The 27,907-nt window shown below is 37.7% G+C and overlaps 1 protein-coding gene across 1 annotated transcript; it reads right to left on the bottom strand.

Moving 5' to 3' along the window:
• Positions 1–24,964: 24,964 nt before the first annotated feature.
• LOC136230424 (uncharacterized) lies at positions 24,965–27,559 on the bottom strand. The gene is made up of 4 exons (XM_066019487.1): positions 27,370–27,559; positions 26,526–26,970; positions 26,201–26,409; positions 24,965–26,110 (listed from the first exon to the last, which is right to left on the bottom strand). The coding sequence occupies exons 1-4, from the start codon at positions 27,439–27,441 to the stop codon at positions 25,277–25,279; spliced, it is 1,560 nt and encodes a 519-aa protein (XP_065875559.1). The 5' UTR covers positions 27,442–27,559; the 3' UTR covers positions 24,965–25,276.
• Between the last annotated feature and the right edge of the window lie 348 nt (positions 27,560–27,907).

Genomic DNA, 27,907 nt, shown 5'->3' with positions numbered 1-27,907 from the left:
ATTGAGTGTACAAAAACACCCAAAAAGCGATGGAAAACTCCAAGCGGCTTAAAAGTCTACCCAAGCAAACACAAAACGAATCAAATGGTGGCATAAGCAAAATGGGAACGGCAGCTGACAAATCAGCAGGCAATGGTTCTAGCAAACGGTAGACATGTCCATCCCCAATAAGAGACATTCCATTAGCGAGCTAGAACATGCATCAACAATCAAATCCTAGCGGGACTCATGAAGGAAAAGACCGATGTGCAAAAGGGCACGGTTTTACAGAGCCCCAACAAACTTGGAGGACATGAGAAATCTCAACATCAAACAGGATAAGTTTTGAACAGGACGTGTTCCATGCAGAACGCAGTTTCGTGCAGAATACAGTCTTTTTCTGTGCAGAATCTGGTTTTGGTGCAAAATGTACCTCATGCAGGTCATACTTTGTACTTGAAATGCGTTGTGTGCAGGTACTGGCACCCCAACAAACTTGAGAAAGTGCGGAGCCTCAAGAGGAAAATGAATGTGGTTTTGTGTGTGGGAAAACCCAGCAAGCTTAACGAAGGCGAGAAGTCTTAACAACAGACATGATATATTCTAGACAATGCATGTTTCGTGTAGGACGCAGTGTCTTACAGAACATGGTTTTGGGGTAGAATATATCCTATGCTGGCATATTTTTGTACCATACGTGTTTTATGCAGGTATTTGAGCTATATGAAGCTCGAGTCAGGCGAGCGCATTAAGCAAAGGAGTCCAACGATTGACAAGTAACAAGTAAAGGTTTTAGCAAATTGGGGACATGCCCAACCAAAGGTATTCTACTAGTGAGCTGAAACGTAGGATAACCAGGAGATCCTACCAGATCCCATGAAAGCAATGATCGGTAAAGTTCGAGTTCAACCAAAGAATTGACGGAGGCAGGTCGTAAGACCATCGATGGAAAAACTCTAGAGTTTTAATTCTGAGTTTCACCATCAACTTCGAACTCATCTCGAGGGAGAAGGAGAAACAACCCAACAATGGTGACAATAGAGGCAGAAGTCCAATACAAAAGGAGGCAGGAAACGAAGCAAGGCTTGAACCGTCAGCAAACAAGTCCAAGCTTGTCGCATGTTTCCTCCTCAGCCATAAACGACAACAAGAGGACGTTGGCTACACAGTGGTATATCAATATCAATCCTTTGGTAAATCAAGTATTTGAATACTTGCAAAATTGTGTAAGAGTTCTTATCCCTCTATTGTGATTAATGATGGTAATATTATCGTCTTGATATTTTGCTTCCGTTGTGAATGTGGGTAGGCTTAACAAAAGTGGTCGGCTACTAATATTCACATTTTCATATTACGAAACTGTGGTTTCCTTGTGGTCTATCTTGCAAGGTACAAATTGTGAAAGACATGAAATGGTCAACAATTGCAAAGATGAACAGGTCAAAATCGAAGCAAGGATTAGCGACTTTTTGCTTAGCTCATCGACATCAATGGTCTTCGACGACGTCCCAAGATCTCCTCGATCAACAGAGACGTTGATCCTCTAAGTGGGAGAGAGAGTGCAAGTAGGCCCTATGCGAACCCTCCTTATGGTGTATTGATCCTCTAAGTGGGAGAGAGTTCAAGTGATGCGAACCCTCCTTATGGTATATTGATCCTCTAAGTGGGGGAGAGTTCAAGTAGGCCCGATGCAAATCCTCCATATGGTGTATCATAGTATATTAAGGTATACTATGGTATATTACGGAAGAGCAGAATACTTAGAGGAAGGCCCTCTAGCACATGATGAGATGTGGTGAAAGAGTATGGGAACTCGGGGGAAGACCCTTGGAACAATCAGAAAACTCAGAGAAAGATCCTTAGTATAAGAAGACTTAGAGGATGATCCGTGAAGAAAGAGTATCAGAGGATGTCCCGTGGAGGACTAGTATCCTCAGTATAAGAAGACTTAAAGGGTGATCCGTGGAGCAAGAGTATCAGAGGATGTTCTGTGGAGGAAGAATACTCGGATGAAAACACTAGTTGATGTAAAAAAAATTTGTCAAAAGCTTCACAACCCTTTGAAAAGTACTTCCACCGGCGTCAACGAATAAAGTTTACAATTGCAGCACAAGAAAAGATCTTCAGTCGAAGATGTTCAAGTCGCAGGCTACAGAAATAGCAAAGTAATGGTCGGAGTGGAAACCATCTCTAATGACAAGCGAACAATGGGAAAACTCAAGAAAAAGGATGGTTGAAGTTTAATCCGTCCTTAGAGAAAAGCAAGAAGTGTAGAAACTAAAGTAAAGTTCAAAGGCAAGTGGAGATCAGTGGAAGCAGGCCGACAACTTAGCAAAACATTAGTGACACTCAAGCCAAAAAGGGAAGCTTTCGTCAGAAGAGGCAAATCCGATCAACAGGGACGTTGATCCTCTAAGTGGGGGAGAGTGTAAGGGGGGGAGTTTGTCCATAGGCAAACTCAACCCTATTGGCAAGTTATGTGGCGTATGGAGCATATCAACGTACGCGGACGGGAGGGCCCAAGTTGGTATAAGAAACACTATAGGGGGACAGGGACTACCCTGGCGTATGGATCTCTGCCGCCCCCGGGGTCAGTAATCGGTACTGGCCTAAGTGATCCGCCCTAGTCTACCAGAGACTAGGAGAGTCGGGCATACGTCCTTCGGGAAGGAATACGGATGTCTCCGTAGGGTGGAACCCTACGGACATTATGGGGGCCGGTGAGTGCCCCATAGTGCGAGCCCATTCTAGGGTGAGGCTTGCCCCACAGGGAGACCCTTCCGGGATGGAATACCGACAGAGGTATTGACGGGACCCTTCGGTAGGAGTTGGCTGGCCGAGACTTGGGGAAGTCGAGGCGCCACACGGGGCTTAGGCCGGGCCTAGGATTACCCCCGTGACACACAGCTCATAAGTAGTTTTGTCTAGTTTTTTATGGGGAACTCTATTTAAAATATAGCATGCAGATAAAACAGCCTCCCCCACATATTATAAGGCATACCAGAACTAATCAACATGACATTCATCATTTTCTTAAGAGTTCTATTTTTCCTTTCAGCAACACCATTTTGTTGTGGTGTATATGGCGCACTAGTTTCATGTATAATGCCATTTTCTTCACAAAATGTTTTAAGTAAGTTAGTTCCATATTCTCCGCCTCTATCAGATCTAAGCCTTTTTATTTTTCTATCTAGTTGATTTTCTACTTCAATTTTATATTTTAGAAACATACCTTCAGCCTCATCTTTTGATCTTAAAATATAGACTTTGGTGTATCTAGAAAAGTCATCAACAAAGGTCATACACCATCTTTTACCGCCTTTACTAATGGAATTCTTAAAGTCAGCTAGATCAGAACGAATCAATTCAAGCAATTCAGTACTTCTAACAGATGGAAAAGGCTTCTTAGCAAATTTAGCTTCTACACAAATTGGACATTTTCTTTCATGCTCAGAATTAACAATATCGATAACATGTATATGTTTCAACCTTTTAATAGAAGCCTAATTCATATGTTCTAATCTACCATGCCAAACATCCAAAGACTCACATAAATAAGCAGAACCAGAAGAACTTGCATTATTTCCAATAACATAAACAGTGTTCATAATAAAGAGTCCACCACCTAGGTACCCTTTCCGCACAAAAGTCCCATTCTTAGTAAGAATCACCTTATCAGCCTCAAAAGTAATTTTTAAACCAGCCTTATTCAATAAACTACCAGAGATAAGATTCTTACGAAGCGAAGACACATATAAAACATTATTCAATGACAAACTTTTTCCAGAAGTTAATTTGAGTAAGACTGTTCCTTTACCAACAACACAAGCACTTGCGGTGTTACCCATATAGACGCATTCTCCATCAGTAGCATCCTCAAAGTGGTGAAACAGCTCCCGGTTCGAACATAAGTGTCTGGTAGCTCCAGTGTCCAGAATCCAGTCAGTTTTGTTTTCCACCAAGTTCGATTCTACCACCACAGCAACAATGATTTCACCATTCTCCATCAGATTGGATTGTACAGTAGGCTTTGTGATTGCATTTTGATTTGAATTCTGTTGGTTCTTCATTTGGAAACATTAAAATGCCCTGTGCCCGGGTTTTCCACACACAAAGCATTCAACCTTTCGCTTTTGGACCTTTCCATGCTTGAAAGACTTATTTTGTTTGAAGCCTTTCTGGGATTTGTTTGCATGTCCTTTTGAATCACAACAGATTCAACAACATTAGCATCAATAGAAACTGAAATAGAGGAAAGTTGCTTATCTTTCATTCTGTTTGCTTCTTCAGCTCGCATATGACTAACAAGCTCCTAGAGACTGAAGTCTTTCTTTTTGTGCTTCAGGTGGTTTCTGAAGTCACTCTAGGAAGGAGGAAACTTCTCGAGCATAACGTTGGGTTGAAACATATCGCACATATTCATCCCCTCACTAAGAACTTCAGCAACAAGGTTCTCATATTCATGGATCTGGTCAATGATCGGTTTTTGATCAACCATCTGATAATGTAGCCACCTACCAACAACATACTTTCTTTTTCCAGCATCATCAGATCCATACTTATCTTTTGATGAAACCCAAATTTCGTTCGCAGACTTTTTGTTCACAAATATATCAAACAGTGGCTTCGACATATGATTAAGGAGATGACCTCTAACTGTTTTGTTATCTTTTTCATACTTGGCAGACTGGTTATCATACTGTTGAACAATAGGTGACATAGCAGGACCGTTTGGATCGACAGGGGGATCATAAAGAATGACATAATCGAGGTCTAACTGTCTAAAAAATTAGTCAAAAGGTTTAAAATATTTAATAGGCAAATAAAAATCGGGTCCAGTCCAGTCGGGACGGGCGAGCATCGCGCGAACGAACGAGCGCGCGCGTGTGGTATATTTTGTAAAACCCACTTAACACAATTTAATATCATATAAAGCCCAACCCAATATAAACCTTTCAATTATCTCATAAGTTTCCCATGTGGGATACATAAAGTTACAAAAGTAAAGGCAAATGACTAAAAGGCCATTTCACCTCAAATCTCCAACAGGAGGTAGCATGTCAACGCTACTATCAAATAATGCAACGTCTTGTATTATTGTTGCTGAGCATATGATCGCTCTTGGAACACTAGATGGAATTGTACACATCCTTGATTTCCTTGGTAACTAGATACTGTAAGTTCTAACCCTTGACCGACTTACCTCTAGAGAGAAAAGTAAATGCCAAATGGTGTCGACAAGTTGGCCCCGACATTTGGTATCATCCCTAATCATAAATTTCATCTTCTCCTCCTTGCATTCAATCTGTAATAGTTCTAACTGTAATTTTCGAATTCTCCAAGCTTTTCATCTCTCGAATTCCTATTGAATCAACTCGGTATACAGTTGCATTTTCTTGCTCGATGAGTTGCTGCACTTTTCAGCAAAAGTTTCGGTCATTTTCCAGTCAACATTTTGCATCTGGATTCAGTATATCGCTTCAGGCTTGCAAAGATTGCCATTTATTTGGCTTCAAGTTTGTCGTTTCAATTTTAATTGCATTGATAATGTTCAGTGTTCTTTATCGTTCAATTTCAATTGCTTTAATTTGCTTTGTTTAAAAGTAATTTCTCTACGAAATTAACGTATTAGTTCAGCTATAATTATTGCTTTTCTTTCCAACTCGCCATTTGTAATAAAAAAAAATATTATTAAAAATTAACTAAAAAAATTCAAAAGTCATTTGTGTTGGTTTTTTATCTTTTAGTGGTCACTGTGATAGTTTTTTTTTTTGATAAAATGTCATATATCATTCAATTAGATTAAAAAGTACAGATCCATCACGAAAATTAAAAGGAATAAAACCTCCAACTCATACAAGTTATAGTTAGTACAAGATTCACAAATGGAATAAAAGAGACTACAAAGAGCAATAAAACGATTACAGAGAGCAATAAAAACTGTAAAAGGTACAAATACAATAAAACCATATCCTTCTTATAAGGCGAATCTCGTTGAAAAATCGTTGTAATCCATTCTTCATCATTTAGGCTCTTCGGGACATTCGGATCAGGGTCCCTTATTTTTTTGCAACCACATTGATCTATAGATCTACGGATAAGATAAACCTTTTCTGCTCTTGCTAAGACCGAAAAATAATAAAGGAAAGAAGTATAGCTAATAGTTGTAGATCTAACGGAAAAGAAGTTCGATAAGGTTTATAGACTTCAAACCAACAAGAAAGAGCAAATTTGAAGCTAAAAACTAAAACTAAAAAATAAATGAGAGGAAGAATGAAGTAGGTATACCTGATTAGAAAGCTAGAATGAGGAAAAATAATGAAAAATAAGAAAAATGAGTAGTAGAGCGATAGGTGACTATCGCAGCAACTGAGTAGAATTTGGGGGAGTCGGCAGCTTAGAAGAACTAAGGGGAGAAGAAAAAGTAGAGAGAATGATGAACTCTCTCTAGATAGTTACTTTTATGTATTGTCATTGTGATAGTTAGTTAAGCTTTTTATAGTCCAACTATAAACTAAAAAGGAATTTTCGTTGAATCATTGAATCATTCGTCAATCATTTTAATTTTTAGAAGTCAAGTCATAGGTGCAAGCAATGACAAAAAATATTAAAAATCATTTATGAATTTACTTCCCTGGCACGCTCAGATATGCGCGCCAAGGTTGAATACGGCATATTTCAGAAATATCGCTAATAATTATATATATTTTTATTACCTTTATTTCATTTTATACATTGTTAAATATATTTTAATTACATAAATTTATTTTTTGAGTTTTATTGAATCAAATGACTAAAATTTTAATTTATTGTATTTTTATTGTTCATATTTATAGTTTAATATTATTTTTAATTAATTTGTTTAATATAAATATATATTAAGGGCTTGTTTGTTTCAGTTGTTCGTGTTGTTAGTTGTTTGTTGCTTGCTGTTGTTGCTGATAGGTTTAATTGTTTTTTAAAATCAGTTGTTTCAGAATTTTATCAAATATCTTTTATCTCATGTTTAATATTGAAAAGAAAAAGAAATGGCACTAATTGATGAATTGAGTTAGGTTTGGAAATTTTTCTTACATTGTTCTGTACGAATCAACTCCGCCTGTGAGGGTCACTTGGTGGCCTTTACAGCCGGTCCCAAGCCCGGACAAAGGAGGAGGGTTGCGGTAGGTTTGTGGCGGCCAGCGTAAAACTTAGACACATCTTATGATATGAACCATACTATAAATACCGTTGGGGCGTTCCCTACTCAACGACACGCTGCACTTCCTAGACCCGGGTGTAGTGATAAATGTGCAAGGGTTGCTAGGTCGTCGCCACGAAGCGGCGCGCCACCCCAGGACCCGGGGGTGGTGTCAAATATGCAAGGGTTGCGGGTAAATAAGCTAGTCCACGGTAATGGTAGGGGTAGGGGTAAGGGTAGTAGGTTACGCTTTGGGACATGGAACATAGGTTCTTTGACAGGAAGATTAGCTGAAATTGTAGATGTTATGAAGAGGAGGAGAATAAATATAATGTGCCTACAAGAAACCAAGTGGGTTGGAGCCAAGACTAGAGAGATAGCTCCTTGGGGTTATAAGCTTTGGTACTCAGGAAAGGATAAGGGTAGAAATGGAGTAGGTATTCTTATTGATAGGGAGTATATTGATGATGTAGTAGCGGTGTCTAGGAAGAGCGATAGAATTATGAGTGTCAAGCTAGTGATAGGGGATGTGTAACCCCCGTCCCGGGTCACGTTGAAAACACATAGGAAACTAAGCAATTATCATAATTAAGCACAAAACCAACATAGCTACAAAAATGCTCCTCATTTATAGTCGTCTATCAAAATCTCATAACCAAAGAATTAAATAGCCAATCAAACAATTTAATCTGTCAATTATATTTACTTAAGTTTAAGCAAATAATCTAATCCAATAATATAATAAATCCTAATGAATGTCTATGAACTTGCTAATGAGAATGAGACGTTTGTGCTGACCAGCCTGAATGTAGAGTAAACCTGAAAATCTAGCAAATGGAACAATCCTCTGAACCTAGCCTGAAAATTTCAACGTGGCAAGGGGTGAGCTGCCTACTCAATAAACATAATTACCTATATTTATATGCATGAATATATGTACACACACATATATACAATTAATGTCATGCATTTTACATTTAATTAATCCAATAATCCAACAATCAATCAATCAGGAATAAAAATATAAACATATCATCTTGTACATGACTCGATTTACTTCAAACAACAAAATTATAATTTTATTATCTTTATTGTTAAGGGCCCAGCTAGACCTAAGGGAAATATACTCAATGGTCTCATGGTTAACAATATTCCAACGTGTGTGCACGCTATCGCCCTCAGTTTCAGGACACGTACCCCTTTCATAATGATTTCTTTTTCCTTTTCTTTTCAGTAATACGGTACTGCTATCGCCCCCAGTTTCAGGACACAGTACAAACTCAATTAGAGTAAAATAACACCCTACCCAAGTGCCTGTGATCACAGTATAAACAAACCTCCAGACCATTGAATATACTCACCCAAGCTAGCTATTTATGTTTTGTTCTAACCCAAACATAATCCAATACAATTTCGTAATTCATAAACCTCTGAACTCATATGCATTCTCATTCTATCATGGTATAATTTCACAGCTAATACCTTAATAGGTAAATACATGAGCAACATGATTTTAAAAGGAACAAAGCCTTATATCAATAAATTCAACCATACAAAGAACATTTGAAACTCCAAATCTCAAATCACCATGTATATAAATCAAGTGCCAATTAAATGATAACCAAATACTCAACATTCATTCAACGTTTATTTAATTATTCAATGACAAAATATCAATAGACACTCACGTAAATATATAAATATATATAGACATATATATAAACATAAGAAATTAAGTTTACCTCTCGTTCCAAAAAGCTAATCAAATTATTTAGGTTCTAATTGACCCGTTATTAGCTCCCCGGAGTGTCGTCGGAGTGCGGTGATCAGCCGTCGGAGGTTTACCAGAGTTCAGAAGCGTGAACCGAAACTACCACGAGATAGCCAATGATTTAGGGAGTCCAAAAGTACACTTTCTTCAGAACTAAAACCGCCTAAAAGGTCAGGATCTAACACTTTCACGGTAAAAGTTACGCACTTCGGTCACTACTTTGTACTTAGAAAAATATCAATAGTGGTTTTAAATCTTTCTCACGGAATAAGGAATTTAATGGTATAATTTTCGTTTCAAGGAATGACCGAGATAAGAAGTTACGGAGGAAATTAGGTTAAAAGAAAAAAAAGAATTGAAGTTGCAGACCCACGGCATAAACGGTTCTTCTGCTAATTCGAAAAACTCAACCTAATTCTCCACTAATTCTAATGATGTCAAAACTAATAATAATAATAATAATAATAGTAAAATAATATCAATAATAATATCATTATAAAACTCAAAACCAATAGCTGATGTATAGTAAATTATTACTAAATTTGTATTGGGTAAATTCCAAAAAAAACCCATGTGGTTTGATGTTGTTTCAAAAAAAACCCATGTGGTTTGTTTTTATAAAAAAAAGGATCGTGGTTTTACCGTTATCCGAAAAACGGAAAATGACTTAACACCGTTAAAAATGCTGACATGGCAAGGGGTAGAGTTGGAAATTTTTTTTATTTTTCTTTTTTCTTTTTCTTCTTCTCCTTCTTCCTCTCCTCCTCCTCCTCATCCTCCTCCTCCTCCTCTTCTTCTTCTTCTTCTTCTTCTTCTTCCTCTCTCTCTCTCTCTCTTCTCTTCTTTTTCCTCTCTCTCTTCTCTTCTTCTTCCTCCTCCCCTCTTCTTCTTCTATTTTTTTTTAAATTTCTGAAGTCCAGACGTTACGTCTGAAATTCAGATGTTGAATGTCTGGATTTCAGACGTCCAGAATTTCTAGAAAATTCCAGAAATCTGGAAAATTTCCATAATTCTGGAATTTTCCAGAAATTCTAGAAAATAAAAAAAAAGAAAAAAAAAGATGAAAAAAAGAAGAAGAAGAGAAGAGAGAGAGGAAGAAGAAGAAAAAAGAAGAAGAAGAGAAGAAGAAGAAGAAGAAGGAGGAGGAGGAGAAGAAAAGGAGGAGGAGAGGAAGAATAAAAAAAATATTTTTCCAACTCTACCCCTTGCCACGTCAGCATTTTTAACGGTGTTAAGCCCTTTTCCGTTTTTCGGGTAACGGTGAAACCACGGTCCTTTTTTTTTTGTAAAAACAAACCACAGGGGTTTTTTTGGAACAACATCAAACCACATGGGTTTTTTTTGGAATTTACCCATTTGTATTTTATATTGATTAATATATTTATCTTATTATAATAAAAATTGCAAAATATCTACTGTAAAATTACGGATGTTACAGAATGAGGTTGTGAATGTCATTAGTGCATATGAGCCACAAATAGGATTAGATGTCTCTATAAGACAAGCTTTTTGGGAGGACTTAGAGGAAGTGGTGCAACAGGTTCCTAGGGATGAAAAAATGGTACTGGGGTGGTGATCTCAATGGACACGTGGGTTCTATGCGAGATGGGTTTGAGAGTGTTCATTGAGGGTATGGTTTTGGAGATAAGAATGAAGTAGGAAATGATATTTTGGAATTCGCATCAGCCTATGACTTGAGTATCATGAACACATGGTTTATGAAGAGAACATCCCACTTAGTGACTTATCGGAGTGGCGGTAATGCGAGCTAAATTGACTTCTTCTTAGTAAGGAGTGCTTGGAGAAAGAGTTATATTGATTGTAAGGTGATCCCTGGTGAGAGTACGACAACCCAACATAGAGTAGTGGTGCTTGATTTTCGAAGTAGGAAATGTATAAGAAAACAAACACCGCAAGTAGAGACTAAGATTAAGTGGTGGAAATTGCAAGGAGAGAATCAACAAAAATTTGTGGATGAGATGACCAAAAAAGATGTTTGGACTTGTAATATGGATTTAGATATAGATTCGATATGGACTAAGATGGAGCATAGTATAAGGGAAGTAGCGAAGGAAGTTCAAGGGGAATCTAAAGGTAGCATGCCACCGGGTAAGGACACATCTTGGTGGACAGAAGAAGTACGTCAAGCAGTAAAGAGTAAGCGAGAATCCTATAAAATATTGGGGAAATGTAGGAGTGACGAGAACTACGAAAAATACAAAGAGGCTAAAAGGGAAGTAAAGAAGGTCATACAAGATGCTAGAGCAAAGGTGAATCAGGATCTGTATACCAGATTGGATACGAAAGAAGGGGAAAGAGACATATATAGAATTGCTCGGATGAGAGATAGGAAGACGCGAGATCTTGGAAAAGTTAAATGTGTGAAGGATGTGGACCAGAAAGTCCTAGTTGGAGATAAGGATATCAAGGAACGATGGAGGTCCTATTTTGATGACGTATTTAATGGAGATCGCAGACAAGATGTTGGAGATATAAGTATCCATCACGATATGATAAATCATGAATGCCTGCGGAGAATTCAAAAGGGTGAAGTCAAAATGGCATTAAGTAAGATGAAGTTGAAGAAAGCAGTAGGACCTGATGGCATTCCTATTGAGATTTGGAGATGTTTGGGAGAAAGAGGAATCGAATGGTTGACGACGTTCTTCAACAAAATTTGGAGAAACAATAAGATGCCATCAGAATGGAGGAAAAGTATCTTAATTCCTTTGTATAAGAACAAATGCGATGTCCAAGATTGTGCCAACTATCGGGGAATCAAATTAATGAGTCACACTATGAAACTTTGGGAGCGAGTGACCGAACAAAGGCTAAGGAGGATGGTGAAGATCTCGAAAAACCAATTTGGCTTTATGCCAGGAAGATCAACTATGGAAGCCATCCATCTAATGAGACAATTAATGGAGCACTATCGAAATAAGAAGAAAGACCTGCATATGTTTTCATTGACTTGGAGAAAGCATATGATAAGGTACCAATGGGAGTACTTTGGTGGGCCTTGATAAGGAAAGGCATTTCGTGGAAATATATTGACATCATAAAGGACATGTATGAGGGAGCATGCATGAGTGTACGTACTAGTGTTGGGAAGACTGAAGAGTTTCCTATTATGATTGGAGTGCATCAAGGTTCCACACTAAGCCCATTTCTTTTTGCCATCGTTATGGATGAACTAACAAGTTCACTTCAAGATGGTATACCATGGTGCATGCTGTTTGCAGATGATATTGTGTCGGTTGATGAGACGAAAGAAGGAGTGGAGAGGAAGTTGGAACTATGGAGACAAACTCTAGAATCTAGAGGCTTTAAGTTGAGCCGAAGTAAGACAAAATATTTGGAGTGTAAGTTTAGCGGCCATAGGAGTAGGGAGGCAGGGACAATCACCCTAGATGGGAGAGTTGTTCAGGCCTCGGATTGCTTCCGGTATTTAGGATCTATTATCCAAACGGATGGAGAAGTAGATGGAGATGTTGCTCATAGGATTAAAGCTGGTTGGTCGAAGTGGAAAAGTGCTACGGGTTTCCTTTGTGACCCCGGCATGCCTAATAGATTGAAGGGGAAATTCTACCGGACGGCAATTAGACCAGCATTGTTATATGGTACAGAGTGTTGGGAAGTGAAACACTGCCACATCCATAAGATGTCGGTGGCGGAGATGCGTATGTTGAGATGGATGTGTGGTCATACGAGAAAGGATCGGATGAGTAATGAAATAATTAGGACAAAAGTAGGGGTCACATCTATTGAGAATAAAATGAGAGAAAACCGACTAAGGTGGTTTGGCCATGTGAGACGTAGAGCGCTTGATGCGCCGGTTAGGAGAACCGAAAAGTGGCAAAGGGATGTAGTAGTGAGGGGTAGGGGAAGACCTAAGCAAACTTGGAGGAGGGTGATCGAGAGTGATATGAGTTTACTGGGAATTGAGGAAAATATGGTAGTGGATAGGACGGAGTGGAGTGAGCGAATTTGTGTCGCTGACACGACTTGATTTCACGGTTTTATATGATGGTTCATGTTAGCCGATCCCGAATCATTTCGGGACTAAGGCTTTGTTGTTGTTGTTGTTGTTGTTGTTGTTGTTGTGTACGAATCGAATCCAATATAAATATAATACAGGTTCAACTTAGTTTGGACTAATTTAGTGTAAACTCCAGTAGGTCTGTCCGAACCAAGCCCAACTCATAAATAGAGGTGAAAAATATATATTGAATATAATTCCCCTTGTAGTGGGTTAATTGACCCCGCCGGCCTGTATAACAGCCCAGGGAGAAGTAATTGCCGGCAGCCTATGTCCATGAGTTACATGGCAAGGGATAAAGAAAGGGGTTGCTTTTTTTCTTTGACTCAGACAGATGGATAATCCCTGAACTTTTATTTTTATTATTTTCAATTATTTAGAGTCAAAATGACGTAATTTTGATTCTGGAGAATTCAGAAAATAAAATATATACAGTAGGCGGATATCGGAGAAAAGAATCCGTAATCAGTTTAGGGTCCAACGAAGTCATTTTCTAAGTTTTTGTTTTCCAATTTGGCCCATGTATTCCCTTACTCATGACTTAATTAGTCCAAATACATTTTTATCCATCCTTTAAAAAAACAAAAATATAAAAAATACAAGTAAATTATTTATCTTTTTTTATTTTGAGACCTGAGGCGGGTCATCTGGTCTGCAATGTGGATGCTGCAATTTTTGCGGATTTGGGCTGTTACGGCTGGGGAATTGTGATCCGTAATGAAAAGGGTGAGTTTATTGCTTGCAAATCCGGATTCACAATGGGTAAACAACCTGTAAAGATTGTGGAGATAATTGCGCTTAGAGAAGGCCTTTTGTGGTGCTCGGAGTTGGAGCAGGAAAGAGTCTGCTTTAGAACTGATTCGATGATGGTAGCTGAGGGGGTGAATGGATCTAGAACTGATTTCTCTTCATTCGGGATTCTGATTGATGATTGTAAGGAATTTCTGAGAGAGAGACCTGGTTTTCGGGTTTCTTTTTATCCTCGATTAGCGAATATTGCTGCTCACACAATAGCTAGAGCGGCGATTTCCAATGCTAATCCGTTTTTATCTTTTTCTATTCCGACTTGTTTAGTTCCTGTAATTCACCATGAACTGGTTTCTGAGTAATAGAGAAATATCTTTTCGCTTCAAAAAAAAAAAAAAAAAAAAAAAAAAGCAAATTATTTATCCTAGTTGTAGATATTACAACAAAAATGACTCAACATTTAAATTTAATACAGTTCAATTAAAATCTACTCCCTGCATTAAACTCAGAATCAGCCCACTAAAGAAATTTGATAATTAGTTTTTTCAATAGAGTCAAAGATATTCAATTAATGCATATAAATATTTAATTTGTATCAAAAAAGGCAATATATTCACAAAAATCAATAAAATTAAATTAAACTAAAATTCTAAATTTGGTGATGGAAGATCAGTTAATTTGATGGATTGTAGATGGATTCCTGATGTTCCATGTAACCGTCCACTCTTTTTGTTAAATCAAACTCCATCAATGAGTGTTTCCTGTTTGATAGATTTTGATACATTTACCTGGAAAACAGATTTAATATACTTCTGTTTTTCTTCAGATGTTGCTGAAGCCATTTTGAAGATTTCGTTAAGCCGTCGGGTAATTTCAGATTCTTTGTTTTGGTTACATTCTAAATATGGGGAATACATGGTTAAATCTGGCTATAAAGTGGCTTGTGGTACTATGCTGTCTAATTCAAATTTAGCTGCTCCATCAATGGGAACGCATCATTTCTGGAGACTTCTCTGGAAGGTTGATGCTCCTGTTAAATTCATTCATACGGTATGGAATGCTGCGAAAAATATTTTGCCAAGCTTTGATAATCTTATAAGGAAGGGGATTAATTTGCAAGGGAATTGCTGTTTTGTGGTTATCATCTTGAAACATTGCTTCATTTATTTAAAAATTGTTCAGGTACAAAATCATATTGGAAGTTTGCAAATTTGGTATATCCTGTGTATAAGGTTGTTGGTTTAGATTGTTTGGAATGGTTTTCTGCTGTTTTAAGGATCCTATCTAAGCAAGAGTTTGCATTTTTTTGTGGAATGATTTCCTACATTTGGTTTGAAAGAAATCAAATAGCTCATGGCAAAATGCGACTTGGGGAATTTAAAGTTGTGAGTGCAGTTTGGGGTATGGTTGGCGTGGGAATTAATGTTGGTGATGCGGGACTCGGATTTGGTACGAGGGGAGCGGCAGATGCAGATAATAGACAAGTTAACAATTCTTTTAATGTTTTGCAGGGTGTCGCTGGTTCAGGCAGTGCTGTAGACCTTGGTGGCTCCAATCTAAATTGTTGCTGGATACCTCCGATGACTAACTTTTATAAAGTTAATTGTGATGTAGCCTTTTCAAATCTTTCAAAGGCTGCTACTTTTGGGATGGTGATTAGAGATTGCCATGGTCTAGTTTCATTGTGTGGTGGTGGACCAATTGGTACAACTTTATCTGCATTACATGCTGAATTACTTGTGATTCTACATTCAATTCGAGTGGTTCGTGATTATGGTTATCGTGCTGTTATTGTAGCATCTGACTCTGCCTCAGCCATTCTATTGCTAAAAAGTGATCGAATTCTATCAAATTGGTTGGGTGTTATTTTAGGTGATATATTTGAGGTGGCCGGATTTTTTCAATACATCAAGTTCGTGTTCGAGCGACGTCAAGCAAACACTGTTGCACATTCTTTAGTTGTATGGGCACGATCTCTTTCACATATAGAAATTCTTATCGAAGATTTCCCTTTTTGTATTTCTTCTTGTCTTCAGAATGATTTTGTTACGTTTGTTTCGTAATATATAATGTCTATTTATCAAAAAAAAAAACTTATATTCAAAATAGTGAACGGACTAAATTGAAAAAATTAAAACCCTAAACTAAACAATAAAATTCTAATTAGGAATCCAAGGTGTGTTTTACGGCAAATTATTAGGAGCACCCGATTCTCCATGTCAAATGGAGGACCTCCATATATACTTTCACACGTGTAACACGGATCCACATATATTATAAGAGATCCCACTATTTTAATTATTACGTGGAGTCACACTATACGTGTCCAAATGTGAATTGGGGGCCTTCCGATTGACATGGAAGATCAGATGCTTAATATAAAAACTGGTGTTTTACACCTATATAGAGGGATTTTATGGTTCCTTCTTGAGCACACAGTATGAAAATCAATTATATACTAATTAGGGTGCCTTCTATGGTTACTTTGTTTTTTACAAAGTAAGCCTTACTTGATTATTTTCACCATTGGATGATGGAGTATAAAATTCATCCAATAGTGAAAACATACAAAGTAAGGCTTATTTTGTCAAAAACAAAGTAAGCATAGCCTTTACCTAATAAGTACTGCTCTTTCTCTATATAAATGCCTCACTACTTTCAAGATATGAATATATTATATTACTTTACTCTTTTATATCATTGATAGGGTTATCACTAATTATTTTAAGCAATTCACTCACTTTACCATCCAAATATCAATAACTGACTATTTTATTTTGCAGGTCGAACTGAATCTTTAAAGTAAAATATCATTGATAGGGTTATCACTAATTATTTTAAGCAATTCACTCACTTTACCATCCAAATATCAATAACTAACTATCTTATTTTGCAGGTTGAACTGGATCTTTAAAGTAAAATATCATTGATAGGGTTATCACTAATTATTTTAAGCAATTCATTCACTTTACCATCCAAATATCAATAACTGACTATCTTATTTTGCAGGTTGAACTGAATCTTTAAAGTAAAATACTGGACCTAATTAAGATTATCATTTTTCTTCCATGTCTTACGTGTCACATTTAGTACCATGTATGCTTGAACAAGCTTTCCATGGCCTCGTCTTAAATAACAGTTCATTAGATTGTCTCTTTTAAGATCCCGATTGATCTTTACTTTTTGATACAACCAGGTATATTTTAGATTCGGTTTAGAAAGCGTTTGATCGGATCTTTTATGATAGGGCGTGATCCACATCATCACCTGTGGACCTACCTTTGAACCACTAGTTAGGAAGGCTCCGCATTTCAAGAAAGAATCTCAAATGCCAGGTATGATATTTTGAATTACTTGTTATCATTTGTTAATCTCATACTTAAGCCACATGCAAATGCAAATGCGCTTATTATGGAAGCTATGATAGAAGGATATATGGTGAATAACATCCTCACTGATATCGAAATCGTCGTTAATCTGATCCACAAGAAGGAATTTAGAGAGTTACTTATCGATTCTGAGAAACTAGACTCGGTACATGTGATGTTTCTATAGTGCGACTAAATAAACTACGCATCCTTACAGTTGACAATATTGTGATGTGCTACAATATTCGAGGAGAGATGAATAAATGTATTAGAGCATCAATAGTGGAGTTTACTCATTTTCAATGCCACATATACAAAAACACACCCACAATTAACAACTCACTATAATCCTCTCTTACTTTCAATTTTTTATAGGACCCACTTGTCATAAAATATTATATATTTACTCAATTAATATATAATTAATAATTTACCCAACCCAACAATTTATTCAATACTTATAAATACCACACACAAATATTTACACACAAAACATTTAATTCAATACTTAATATTATGATGTAAAAAAAGGAACGAGTAACTAAATAATAAAAAGGAATGAGTGACATTTAATTCAATACAAAATATTATTTTTTGTAAAATAAGAATTAAAAATGAAACTTTAATTATTCAATTAATATTTATTAATTAAAGAGTAATTATTCAATTAATAATTAATAATTAATAATATGACCTTTAATTAATTACTGTTGAAATTTTTGTAAAATAAGGATAATAAGGATAAAAAAATATTATTTTTGTAAAATAAGAATTAAAATAAAGAGAAATTATTCAATTAATAATTATTAATTAAAAATATGACCTCTAATTAATTACCGTTGAAATTTGTGTACAAGGATAATAAGGATAAAAAATATTATTTTTGGAAAATAAGAATTAAAATAAAGAGTAATTATTCAATTAATAATTATTAATTAAAAATATGACCTTTAATTAGTTGCCGTTGAAATTTTTGTAAAATAAGGATAAAAATATTATTTTTGTAAAATAAGAATTAAAAATGAAACTTTACTGTTTGAAACAATTGGTTTTTATTTTATTATTTCCAAAAGTAAATAATAAAGTAGTATAAAGTACTCTCTCAACATTACAAAAGTACACTCACAATAGTGATAGCAAACTAACTTTGGAGACAACTTTCTTAATGGTTCTTTACATCTTTTGAGCTGAAAACACATCCAAAGAGCCTCCACTAGAGTTGCTCTTATGGACTACGAGTTCACCATCTTAGATAGGCCTCTAACATACAATGTCATTATGAGAATCAGAATCAACGGTAGTAATCTCGGTTCGATACTTGACGTTGCAAATTTTGATAGACCATTATGAGTGACAATGGTCAAAGGAAATCAAAATATCTCACAATAAACATATCATGCGAATCTCCTTCAGAGATTAGTAGCCGAGAAAAACAATGAACTCGAGGAAATGGCAAAGAAATTGACAATTGAAGATGCAACCATTCAAATATCTTTGGAGGAAATAAAGAAGTATTTTTAGATTCCTATTCATGATTTAGAGTAAATGATTTTGAGTAATAAAAGTAGTATTTGATTCCCTTCATACGCATTTTTGTTTACATATCTTAATATTGGCACTTTTTGTAATGTTATGTCAAAGTGGAAAGTGGGAGATTGTTAGTATATTTGTCTTAAAAACAAATGCATTTTAATATTTTAACTAATGAAAATGTCCATTTATATGTTTTGATTTATTATATATATAATTATAAATTATTAAACGGTATTTATTTTTAAATAGACAGTCGATCTCGCAAGTTGCAGATATATTGATCTAATTAAATGCCTCAAAGGCAAACAGACGTTAGAAGCTATAAGCTCTATAAGTAGTTTATGATTCTTTGCGGCCCAAACAACTCCCATTAGGCTGTGATTGATCAAAGATGTTACTCTTTTCAAAATAAATATAGCAACAATTTTATAACACAACATAGTTGTGCAAGATTGATTTCTCTATATTCTTGGGCAGGGGAGGGGTGGAGTGTAGCAGGCCGGCGGGTTGGCTTCCCCTGCGGCTGTGGTTTTAGGAGATAGCGCTGGGGGAGTGAAAAAAGTAGAGGATGGGGCGATAGTCCAGGGGGTCGGACTGGCAGGCCAGGGACATTGGGGCGCCATGGTGGTGGATGGTGGGGTTTCTGCGGTTGCCAAGGAGGCCCGTTCCATTGAGATTTTGGGATCTAGTATTATTATTGATGAGAATATTAAAAAAAATAACAAAAATTGTAACGAACAAGGCGTTGGAAAAAATTCGTGGAGAGATACGGTTATGGGAGTGGTTGACGAGGAGCCTTTGTCAAACGAAGATGTTGTAGAAAATGAATCTGAGGAGGATTTTTCTGATTCAGATATTGAGGATCGAGAACAGGATCACCCTTTATGTCTGGTGATTCGGCTTTCCTCGACAGAGAAGCGTGACCTCAGGGCCAAATGGAAACTTTCATTAATTGTAACGGTGCTTGGAAAAAGAATTAGTTTTAACTATTTTGCTCAGAGAATCCAGGCACAGTGGGCCAAGAAAGGGAAAGTCACTATTACGGACTTAGAAAACAACTATTATGTAATTAAATTTACTAGAGCAGAGGACTATAATGCCGTGATTAATGGTGGTCCATATATTATTTCTAATCATGTTCTGGCTTTAAGGCCATGGGTCCCTAACTTTAACCCACATGATTGCTTTGTGAATAGGATTCTTACTTGGGTAAGGTTCCCGGGCCTACCAATTGAATATTATAATGAAAGCTTTCTTAATAAGATTGGTGGGCTCATTGGAAAAGTGCACCATGTGGACAAGACTGCCATTGGGGCAGTTAGAGGTAAATTTGCGAGAGTATGCATTGATATTGATCTAGCTAAGCCCCTCTTATCAAAATTATGTGTTCAGAATACTGTCTACTTTATTGAGTATGAAGGTATTCATAATATTTGCTTCGAATGTGGTATGTTCGGTCATACTTATGAAGGTTGCCCTAAGAGAGTGAAAGTGGTGGAGGAGGTTGTTGAAGCCGCTAAGGTGAGAGGAAAGGGGTTTCAAGAGGATGGAAGGAACTTTGGCCCCTGGATGGTTGCTAAGAGGTTGGGAAGGTGCAGGACTCGTGCGACTATTGTTCAGAATCTTCCTCCTGACATTGGCAAGGACTCGGGTCCTCTCTAGATCAGTCCTAGCATTAAAGAGAGGTCTGGCCCAAAGGAGAAAGAAGCTTCAGGTAATGCATCGGTTGTAGTTGCAGGGTCTAGGTTTGGAGCTCTCTCTATTGAGGAGGTTCTAGACTCTGATCCTGCGAATGAGCAGATGGATCTTAGCATGCCAGGTTTAGAATCTGCTGAGCCGACAGCTATTAATGTGGAGACTGTCAATCCTCTGTTTGAATCCAAAGTTGAGGCTCTGGGTGGATCCCAGGCTCATGCCCCAACGGTGTTAAAGAAAGACAAAGAGGTTAGTGTCCCGAAAAACTGTGCTGAGCCTAGAAATGGTAAGGCTATGGTTATCAATAAAATGAATTTGAAGAAACCTAAGGGTAACCAGAAAAATAACCAAAGTTCCTTGGAACTGTTGGATAAAAGGGGGCCTGCGGGTACCGCTTCTAGGCTCTTAGGAGCCCCTAATAAGTACCTGGTTTAGGGTGTTGGGCCTGTGGTCAGTAGTCTTCCGTTTGATGGATTTGTTTGTGTGGAATGTTAGAGGAGCGGCTAGCAAGGCTACCCGTATCCATGTTAAAGATTTAATTAAACAGTTTAACCCTTCTTGCTTTGCTTTAATGGAAACAAAGATTAGTGGAAGTAAAGATGATGAGGTGGTTAGAAAGTTTAGAAATTGGAATTGTGTTAGATCGGAGGCTACTGGCCGGGCTGGTGGGATTTGGCTCTTCTGGAAGCCAGATCGTGTTCATATTGATATTGTTAGTATGGATAAACAATTTATTCACAGCAAAATTAGTTATCCTGGGAATATACCTTTCTTTATCACCTTTGTTTATGCTGACCCTATTTTGGCCAATCGTAAAAGGCCGTGGGAGGTTCAGTATTCTATGAGTACGAGTATGGAGGATGCTTGGTTTGTAGCTGGGGATTTTAATGATATTGCTCTTACGAGCGATCAAAGAGGGGGTGGGAACCACTATGTGAACCGGTGTCTTAATCACAAACAGAGTATGGATTTGTGTGTGCTTTCAGATTTAGGTGCTGCTGGCCATAAGTTTACTTGGAAACGTAATAGTACGTTTGTTCGTTTAGATAAAGTTTATATGAACATGGCGGCTCATTGTAGATTTCCTGATGTGACTGTGTTAAACATCCCTTTTCGTCACTCTGATCACTGTCCTATTCTAATCAAGCTGGTTAGAGGCCATCGTCCTAGAGGGGATAGACCTTTTAGGTACCAGGTGGCTTGGGAGTCTCATCCTGAGTTTAAAAACTTTGTTCAGGAGAATTGGCAGTCTCATTCTAATGTGTTACTTGCTGCAGAGGGTTTTAGAAGGAATGTGGTGGGTTGGAATAAAAACATCTTTGGCCATATTATCAGAAGGAAAAACAAGCTTTTGAGCAGAATCGATGGCATTCAACGCAATTTGGATGTTAGATTTGATCATAGTTTAGATGGTCTTCTTAGATCTCTCCAGAAGGAATTGGAAGTTGTGCTTATTCAAGAAGAGCTACTCTGGTTTCAGAAATCTAGGAAAGCTTGGATTAAAGATGGAGATCGCAACACCAGATATTTCCACCTCTTTACTGTGATTAAAAGGCAGAGGAATCGGATTAATGCTATCAAAGATCTGAATGGTAATTGGGCTTATGAGGATGAGGATATTCGTCTCTTGGCCCTTATCTTTTATAAAGATTTATTTAAAGAGGAAAGGGTGGAGTTGGATAAAGCTCTTTCTAGGATTACGTTTCCCAGATTAAGTGATAAGTTGATTCTGGAAGCTTTCCACCCTATTGACCAGAAAGAGATTAATCAGGCGGTCTTTAGTATTGGGGCTACTAAAGCTCCTGGGATTGATGGGATTCCTGCCGATTTTTATCATAAACATTGGGAGACGGTAAAGGAAGGTGTGTATAGCTTTATTAAAGGTGTGTTCAGTGGCTCTGAGGATATTAAGCTTGTGAATAAAACTCTTCTGGTCCTGATTCCGAAAGTGGAGAAGCCGACCTCGTTCTTACAAATGAGGCCCATTAGTCTTTGTAATGTGATTTACAAAGCTATTACCAAAATTGTAGCTAATAGACTCCGGTGTATTCTTCCGGATATTATTAGTCAGAATCAATGCAGTTTTGTTCCTAGGAGATAGATGATGGATAATGTTGTTGTTGCCCAGGAGATGACCCATTCTATGAAGATTAAAAAGGGGAAGAGGGGTATTGTGGCTCTTAAATTAGACCTGGAAAAAGCTTATGACCGCCTTAACTAGAGTTTTCTTCTTGAGAGTCTGGATAGAGCTGGTATTCCTGATAATTGGAAGAGATTAATCGAGGTCTGCATTTCTTCTCCTGTGTTTCAGGTTATGATTAATGGAGATATGTCAGAGGAGTTTACTCCTTCTCGGGGTATTCGTCAAGGGGATCCTATGAGCCCTTTTTTATTTATCATTGCTATGGAAAGGTTAACCCACCTTATCCAAGAAGCGGTTGACGATGGGAGTTTTCATCCTGTCTCCATCAATAAATTTTGTCCCCCAGTTACTCATTTGTTCTTCGCTGATGACGTTATGTTATTCGTGGAAGGAAATGAGGAGCAAATTGGTGTTATCATGGATATCCTTAGCCGCTTTTGCGCTGCTTCTGGCCAAAAGCTCAATATCCAAAAATCTCTGATGTTGTGCTCTAAAAACATGAGTCAAAGAGTTTGTAAAAGGCTAAGTGATATATCTGGTATTCCTCTGACCAATTCTTTAGGTAATTATCTGGGAGTCCCCTCCATAGTGATAGAGTTTCTAAAGTTTCCTTTAAAGAGACTCTCGATAAAGCTAATAGTAAATGTGCTAGTTGGAAAGCTAAAACCCTGTCTATGGCGGGCTGGCTTACTCTGATTCAGACTGTCAATTGCGCGGTTCCTAATCATATTATGCAAGCTTGCAAATTGCCTGAGCCGGTGCTTAAGGATCTTGATAAAATCAATCGTCGTTTCTTGTGGGGGGATTCTGCGGAAGGGAAAAAAATTCACCTCGTTCCTTGGAAAGAGGTTTGCCAACCTAAAGAGATGGGGGGTCTGGGGATTAGACAAGCTAGGGACAATAATAAAGTTTTACTTATGAAACATTTGTGGAGAATGTGGCAGCTTCCTTCTTCTCTTTGGGTTCGCTTATTATGCGGGAAATATAGAAAATATAAGATTTTTGGTGGTCCCAATGAGAGAGTTATTAATTGTTCTTTTCTCTGGAAAGGCCTAAGCAATGTGTTCTCAGAGTTTTGCTCTGGGATAGGTTGGGCTGTGGGAAATGGGAATTCTATCAGTTTCTGGAATGACATCTGGATTGGTAAAAAGTCTTTATTAGAGGTTTGTACTTCCCCGCCACCTGTGGATATCTGGGATTGGAGGATTGCTGATGTGATTGATTTTGAGGGTGATTGGATTTGGTCAAAGTTTGATTCTTTCCTTAATATAGAAACTCTTTTAAGGATTAGAGGAGTTAAGATTAGTAATAAAGAGGAAGATATGGATAGTTACTGTTGGGCTTTGACTAATAATGGAACTTATACTTGTAAGTCTGCCTTCGAGGCCTTCAATCAGAATATGGAGTTTCCTCGGCCTGATATTTGGAAAAAGATTTGGGCTTTGAAAGTCCCGTACCGCATTAGGAGTTTCCTGTGGCTTGGTGTCAAGAATAGATTGCTTACTAATACAAATAGGAAAAGGCAGCACTTGGTGGAATCTGGGGCGTGTAGCAGATGTAGAGGGCATGAGGAAACCATTTGCCATGCTCTAATGGACTGTTTTAAGAGTAGAGAGGTGTGGAGGAAAGTTCTCCCTAACTAGTTGTTGTCTGCTTTCTTGTCCCATCCGGACCTTGACTGGTTTACTGATGGTGTTAAGGGTATATTGTTAGCCAATCTGGAGTATGGTGATATCATCTTTGCAGTTGTCTGTCACCAGATTTGGAAATGGAGGATTTTTGAAGGAAAAACGGTTATTACTCCTAATTTGGTTGATTTCTTCTCCAAGAAATTCTGCACTATTTTTAATAGCTTCAAGGAGGACCCTCTTGCTAGATCTATACAGAAGAAGGCGGTTCATCTCTTGGGCTGGTGTAGGCCTAGCAGTGGGATGGTGAAGTTAAACACTGATGGCTCTTGTCTGAAGGACAGGAAAATCGCTGCTGGAGGAATCCTGAGAGATGATGGTGGTTTTTGGGTTTCCGGGTTCGCTCAGAATCTTGGGATGGGTTCTTCCTTTTCTGCTGAGCTTTGGGGGATCTTTTCTGGCCTTAGACTTGCTACGAGTCTGGGCTTGAAGAAGTTGCTTGTGGAATCTGATAACCTTGAAGCTATCAAAATGATATCAGAAGATAAAGCTATTTGTTTGAATAGCCAGAATTTAATCAAAAGTATCAAAAGGATTTGTTCTTCCTTTGAGTCCATCAGTTTCTGCCATATTTTCAAAAAACAGAACTGGGTGGCGGATCGTTTAGCAGCCGAGGGTCATGAGAAGATGTTGGGAGTCACTACTTTCTCTTCTCCTCCTAATTTCCTTTCTTCTCTCCTATTGGATGATGTGGTGGGGGTTAGCTTCTCTAGGCTAATCCCGGGTTAGGCCTCTTTTTGGTGTTTTGTTTGTTTTTTCCTTTCTTTTTCCTACCAAAAAAAAATATTCATGTGCATCATCTCATCTTTAAAATGGCAGATCAACAGGAGAGGCAATTCCCAGTTAAGTAACTTGTAAACAACATTTGAACAACAATTTACATACAGATACAGATTAACATATCAAAATTAGCCATGTTCAAGTTTTGACCTATTTTAATTTCTGCTCCTCTACAAAATTTTGGGCAACAAATCTTTGCTATTGTATGCCAAGAAATTTGGCCCAATTGAACAGCGATTTTTCCCATCGTTAACTTAGACTTAGTTAGTCTATTCTAATACTGTCAAAACAAAAGGAGATCAAAAACCAAATTTGCATCACCAAGTACCAAACTGAGACAGACTTTTACCTTTTCAACAAGCAATTTCTTCACCACTTGAGCTCTCATCATCTTCCATTTCCTCATCATTATCATCCTTGGCTTTTGCATCATCAAGCTCATCACAAGCATCCCCTTCATTTGCAAGACCCCATCCACTAATAACTTTTTCACCATGTTTGATAAGACTACTGTTATTGTAAAATCTTTGTGGATTCATATTCGCCATAATATTTCCATTGCCTTGAGGTAAGATTGCATAGGGCCATCCGAGGCTCCTGTTGTCTCTTGCTGCGTGACAAGAAGCCAAAGCAGTTCTGTGGTCCATCCCTTTAGCCAGAATAGCAAAGGCATCATTCGTATCTGCAACCTTATCCTTGTTATTTTTCATTTCTAACGAGTTACTATCAACGCCACCCATCTGCATTATGGCATTTTGATTGTGGAATGCAGGCATTGTTGCATTGCTCCCATTAGTAACTGAGCAATTGAGACCTTTTCCTTCCCTTGTCACCTTTTCCTTCCCTTGTTGTGCAAGGGCAGTCAAATGAACTGGTTTCACATTATTTTCTGCCTTGTGTAGGATGACTTTCTCGAAAATTGGTGTTTTCAGCTTTCTACCTTGAGTACAGGGTTGAGATTCATCTAGTGAAGGCAAAGCATCAGCTGAAGCAGCTGATTTCCTCGGCCTCCCCCTCTTTGATGGTTGTCCAGATACAGCAGTACTAGTAACATGAGTAATCGGCTCTGCTGTTGCCTGTTTCAGAGATGAAACATCTTCTTCAAGCTTCTCCACGCGGCTCTTGAAATTAGCTATTTCCGATTGCAACTGATCAATTATGGTCCATAACTTTCCATTCTCTGCCGACTAGATGTTATACCAATTTAGTTTATATCCATAATCATAAGATAATGATACCAGAGTTCATAGAAGACGGTTATACAAAAGCAATCATACCTGGGCTTCCCATAGTTTCTGGTGTTTTTGAGAAAGTTTTGCCGATGGCTTGATATTTCCCCTTTCTGATAATTGTTCAGCAGGGGTAGAGCAAGGGGGCATCATTGGATGGTGTAGAGAAAATTGACCATATGAACCTGGGAATGTATAAGGAAAAGGAGGCCGTGATTGCTGAACTTGACCCCACCAAGATGATGGATCCCAAGGCCCTGCTTAGAAGAAACATTCCAATGAATATATATATACCTGGACAGAACAATACTAAACTAGTAATACAGATACAAATTAGTTGAACATATATGTTCCAAAGAACATATAGATATACCTGGACAAGCTGGATATGTGTAACCAACTTGGTTATGTGGATTAGGAACTTGAGTATGGTCGTTCAATGAAGTTCCGCTTCCAAGTAGAGCAGAAGGCTGCCAATTAGCATTAACAGTTCCAAGAGGAGAAAACGGGTGAAAGAAAGGAGGTGCATTTACTCCAGGATGTTGATGAGGCAGCCAAAAGGATTGGGGTTGGTTAGGCGGTGGATAGCCATGTTGATTCAATGCGAAATGAGGTAATTGGTGCAATTGGTTGGCAGATAAGGGTGGAGGTGATTGGGAAGAGGCCCAAGGGTTTGGAATTGGGGCAGGCTGCTCTGCATTATTTTGAGGAGCCGAAGGGTATTGCTGATTAAGTGCAGGAGCGTGATTTGAAGGGGTAATAGCTCCCACACTCTTTGCAGCTATTGCAGCATTTGGCTGGTCTTTTTCTTCCTTTATCTGCTCATATAATCGAACTCACTCTCATCAATTAGAATTAAATGCTCCCCCATTCCTCAAATTCGATTAAAGTTTGTCAAACAACACTCATAAACACAATCATACCATATTGCATTGATTATACATATCATACCATATTAAAGAACTCAAAACCATCATTTCACAATGATTATACATTTTTGTGTTTGGCATTTACTTGCACTAATTACCCAAGCCATTCCCATATTCAATAGGAAAAAAAAAAGATTGAACCCTACTATTGCATAAGAAAAGGTTGAAAACAATGGACCACAATGGCCTACCATTCATGGGGTTTAAACTTAAACAGAAGTGAAAAATCCCAAAAAAAAAGGAAGAAATGAAAAAAGAAACAGAAAAACGAGGGTTTGCATTTCATACCAGGAAGTGATTTGAGTGAGGTTGATGAGCAGTAGCGGAAGCGATTTCGCGATCCTTGTTGTTCATTTCCATGAAAGCAAAAGAAGAGTGTGAGTTAGGTGAAATCAAAAGATAGAATGAAGAGAGAGAAAGGGAGAAAAAGGGGTCGAACGTCTTCTTCTCTTCATGTCAGCAAGAACAGACGTCTAGTGTTTGAGCTTATTGGGTCATTGTTTTTGTTGAAGAACTCTAGTCTATCTATTGCTCAACAGCTGCTTACTTAATTTACTACTATATGCAAATAAATAAAATTACCGGTACGTTATATTTTTAGACTCGTTTAGACGTATACTATCAAATTATAACATATTTTTTTTAAAAAAAAATACTGTTAATATATATATATATATAACAAACACAATTCAATTGTAACACTACCTGGAACAAAACAACTAGACAGACACAGATTGGAATAACAGCCCTGATGGTGACCGACAAGTTCTGGCATCTGCTAGGATTTCGATTGGAATATGTGGATCGCTGGAGGAGGTGGAGCTTA

The sequence above is a fragment of the Euphorbia lathyris genome, chromosome 5, assembly GCF_963576675.1.
Source record: "Euphorbia lathyris chromosome 5, ddEupLath1.1, whole genome shotgun sequence".
NCBI lineage: Eukaryota > Viridiplantae > Streptophyta > Magnoliopsida > Malpighiales > Euphorbiaceae > Euphorbia > Euphorbia lathyris.
Note: the sequence above shows the minus strand (reverse complement) of the source record. Positions and strands in the feature narration are given on the sequence as shown.

What these genes read in the sequence shown, in the direction of transcription:
- LOC136230424 (XM_066019487.1), bottom strand. Translation starts at nt 27,441, where the DNA reads ATGGAAATGAACAACAAGGATCGCGAAATCGCTTCCGCTACTGCTCAT. An exon ending in CTCACTCAAATCACTTCCTG is followed by an intron (nt 26,971 to 27,369) that starts GTATGAAATGCA and finishes TTATATGAGCAG; the next exon opens with ATAAAGGAAGAAAAAGACCA. An exon ending in AGAAACTATGGGAAGCCCAG is followed by an intron (nt 26,111 to 26,200) that starts GTATGATTGCTT and finishes TATAACATCTAG; the next exon opens with TCGGCAGAGAATGGAAAGTT.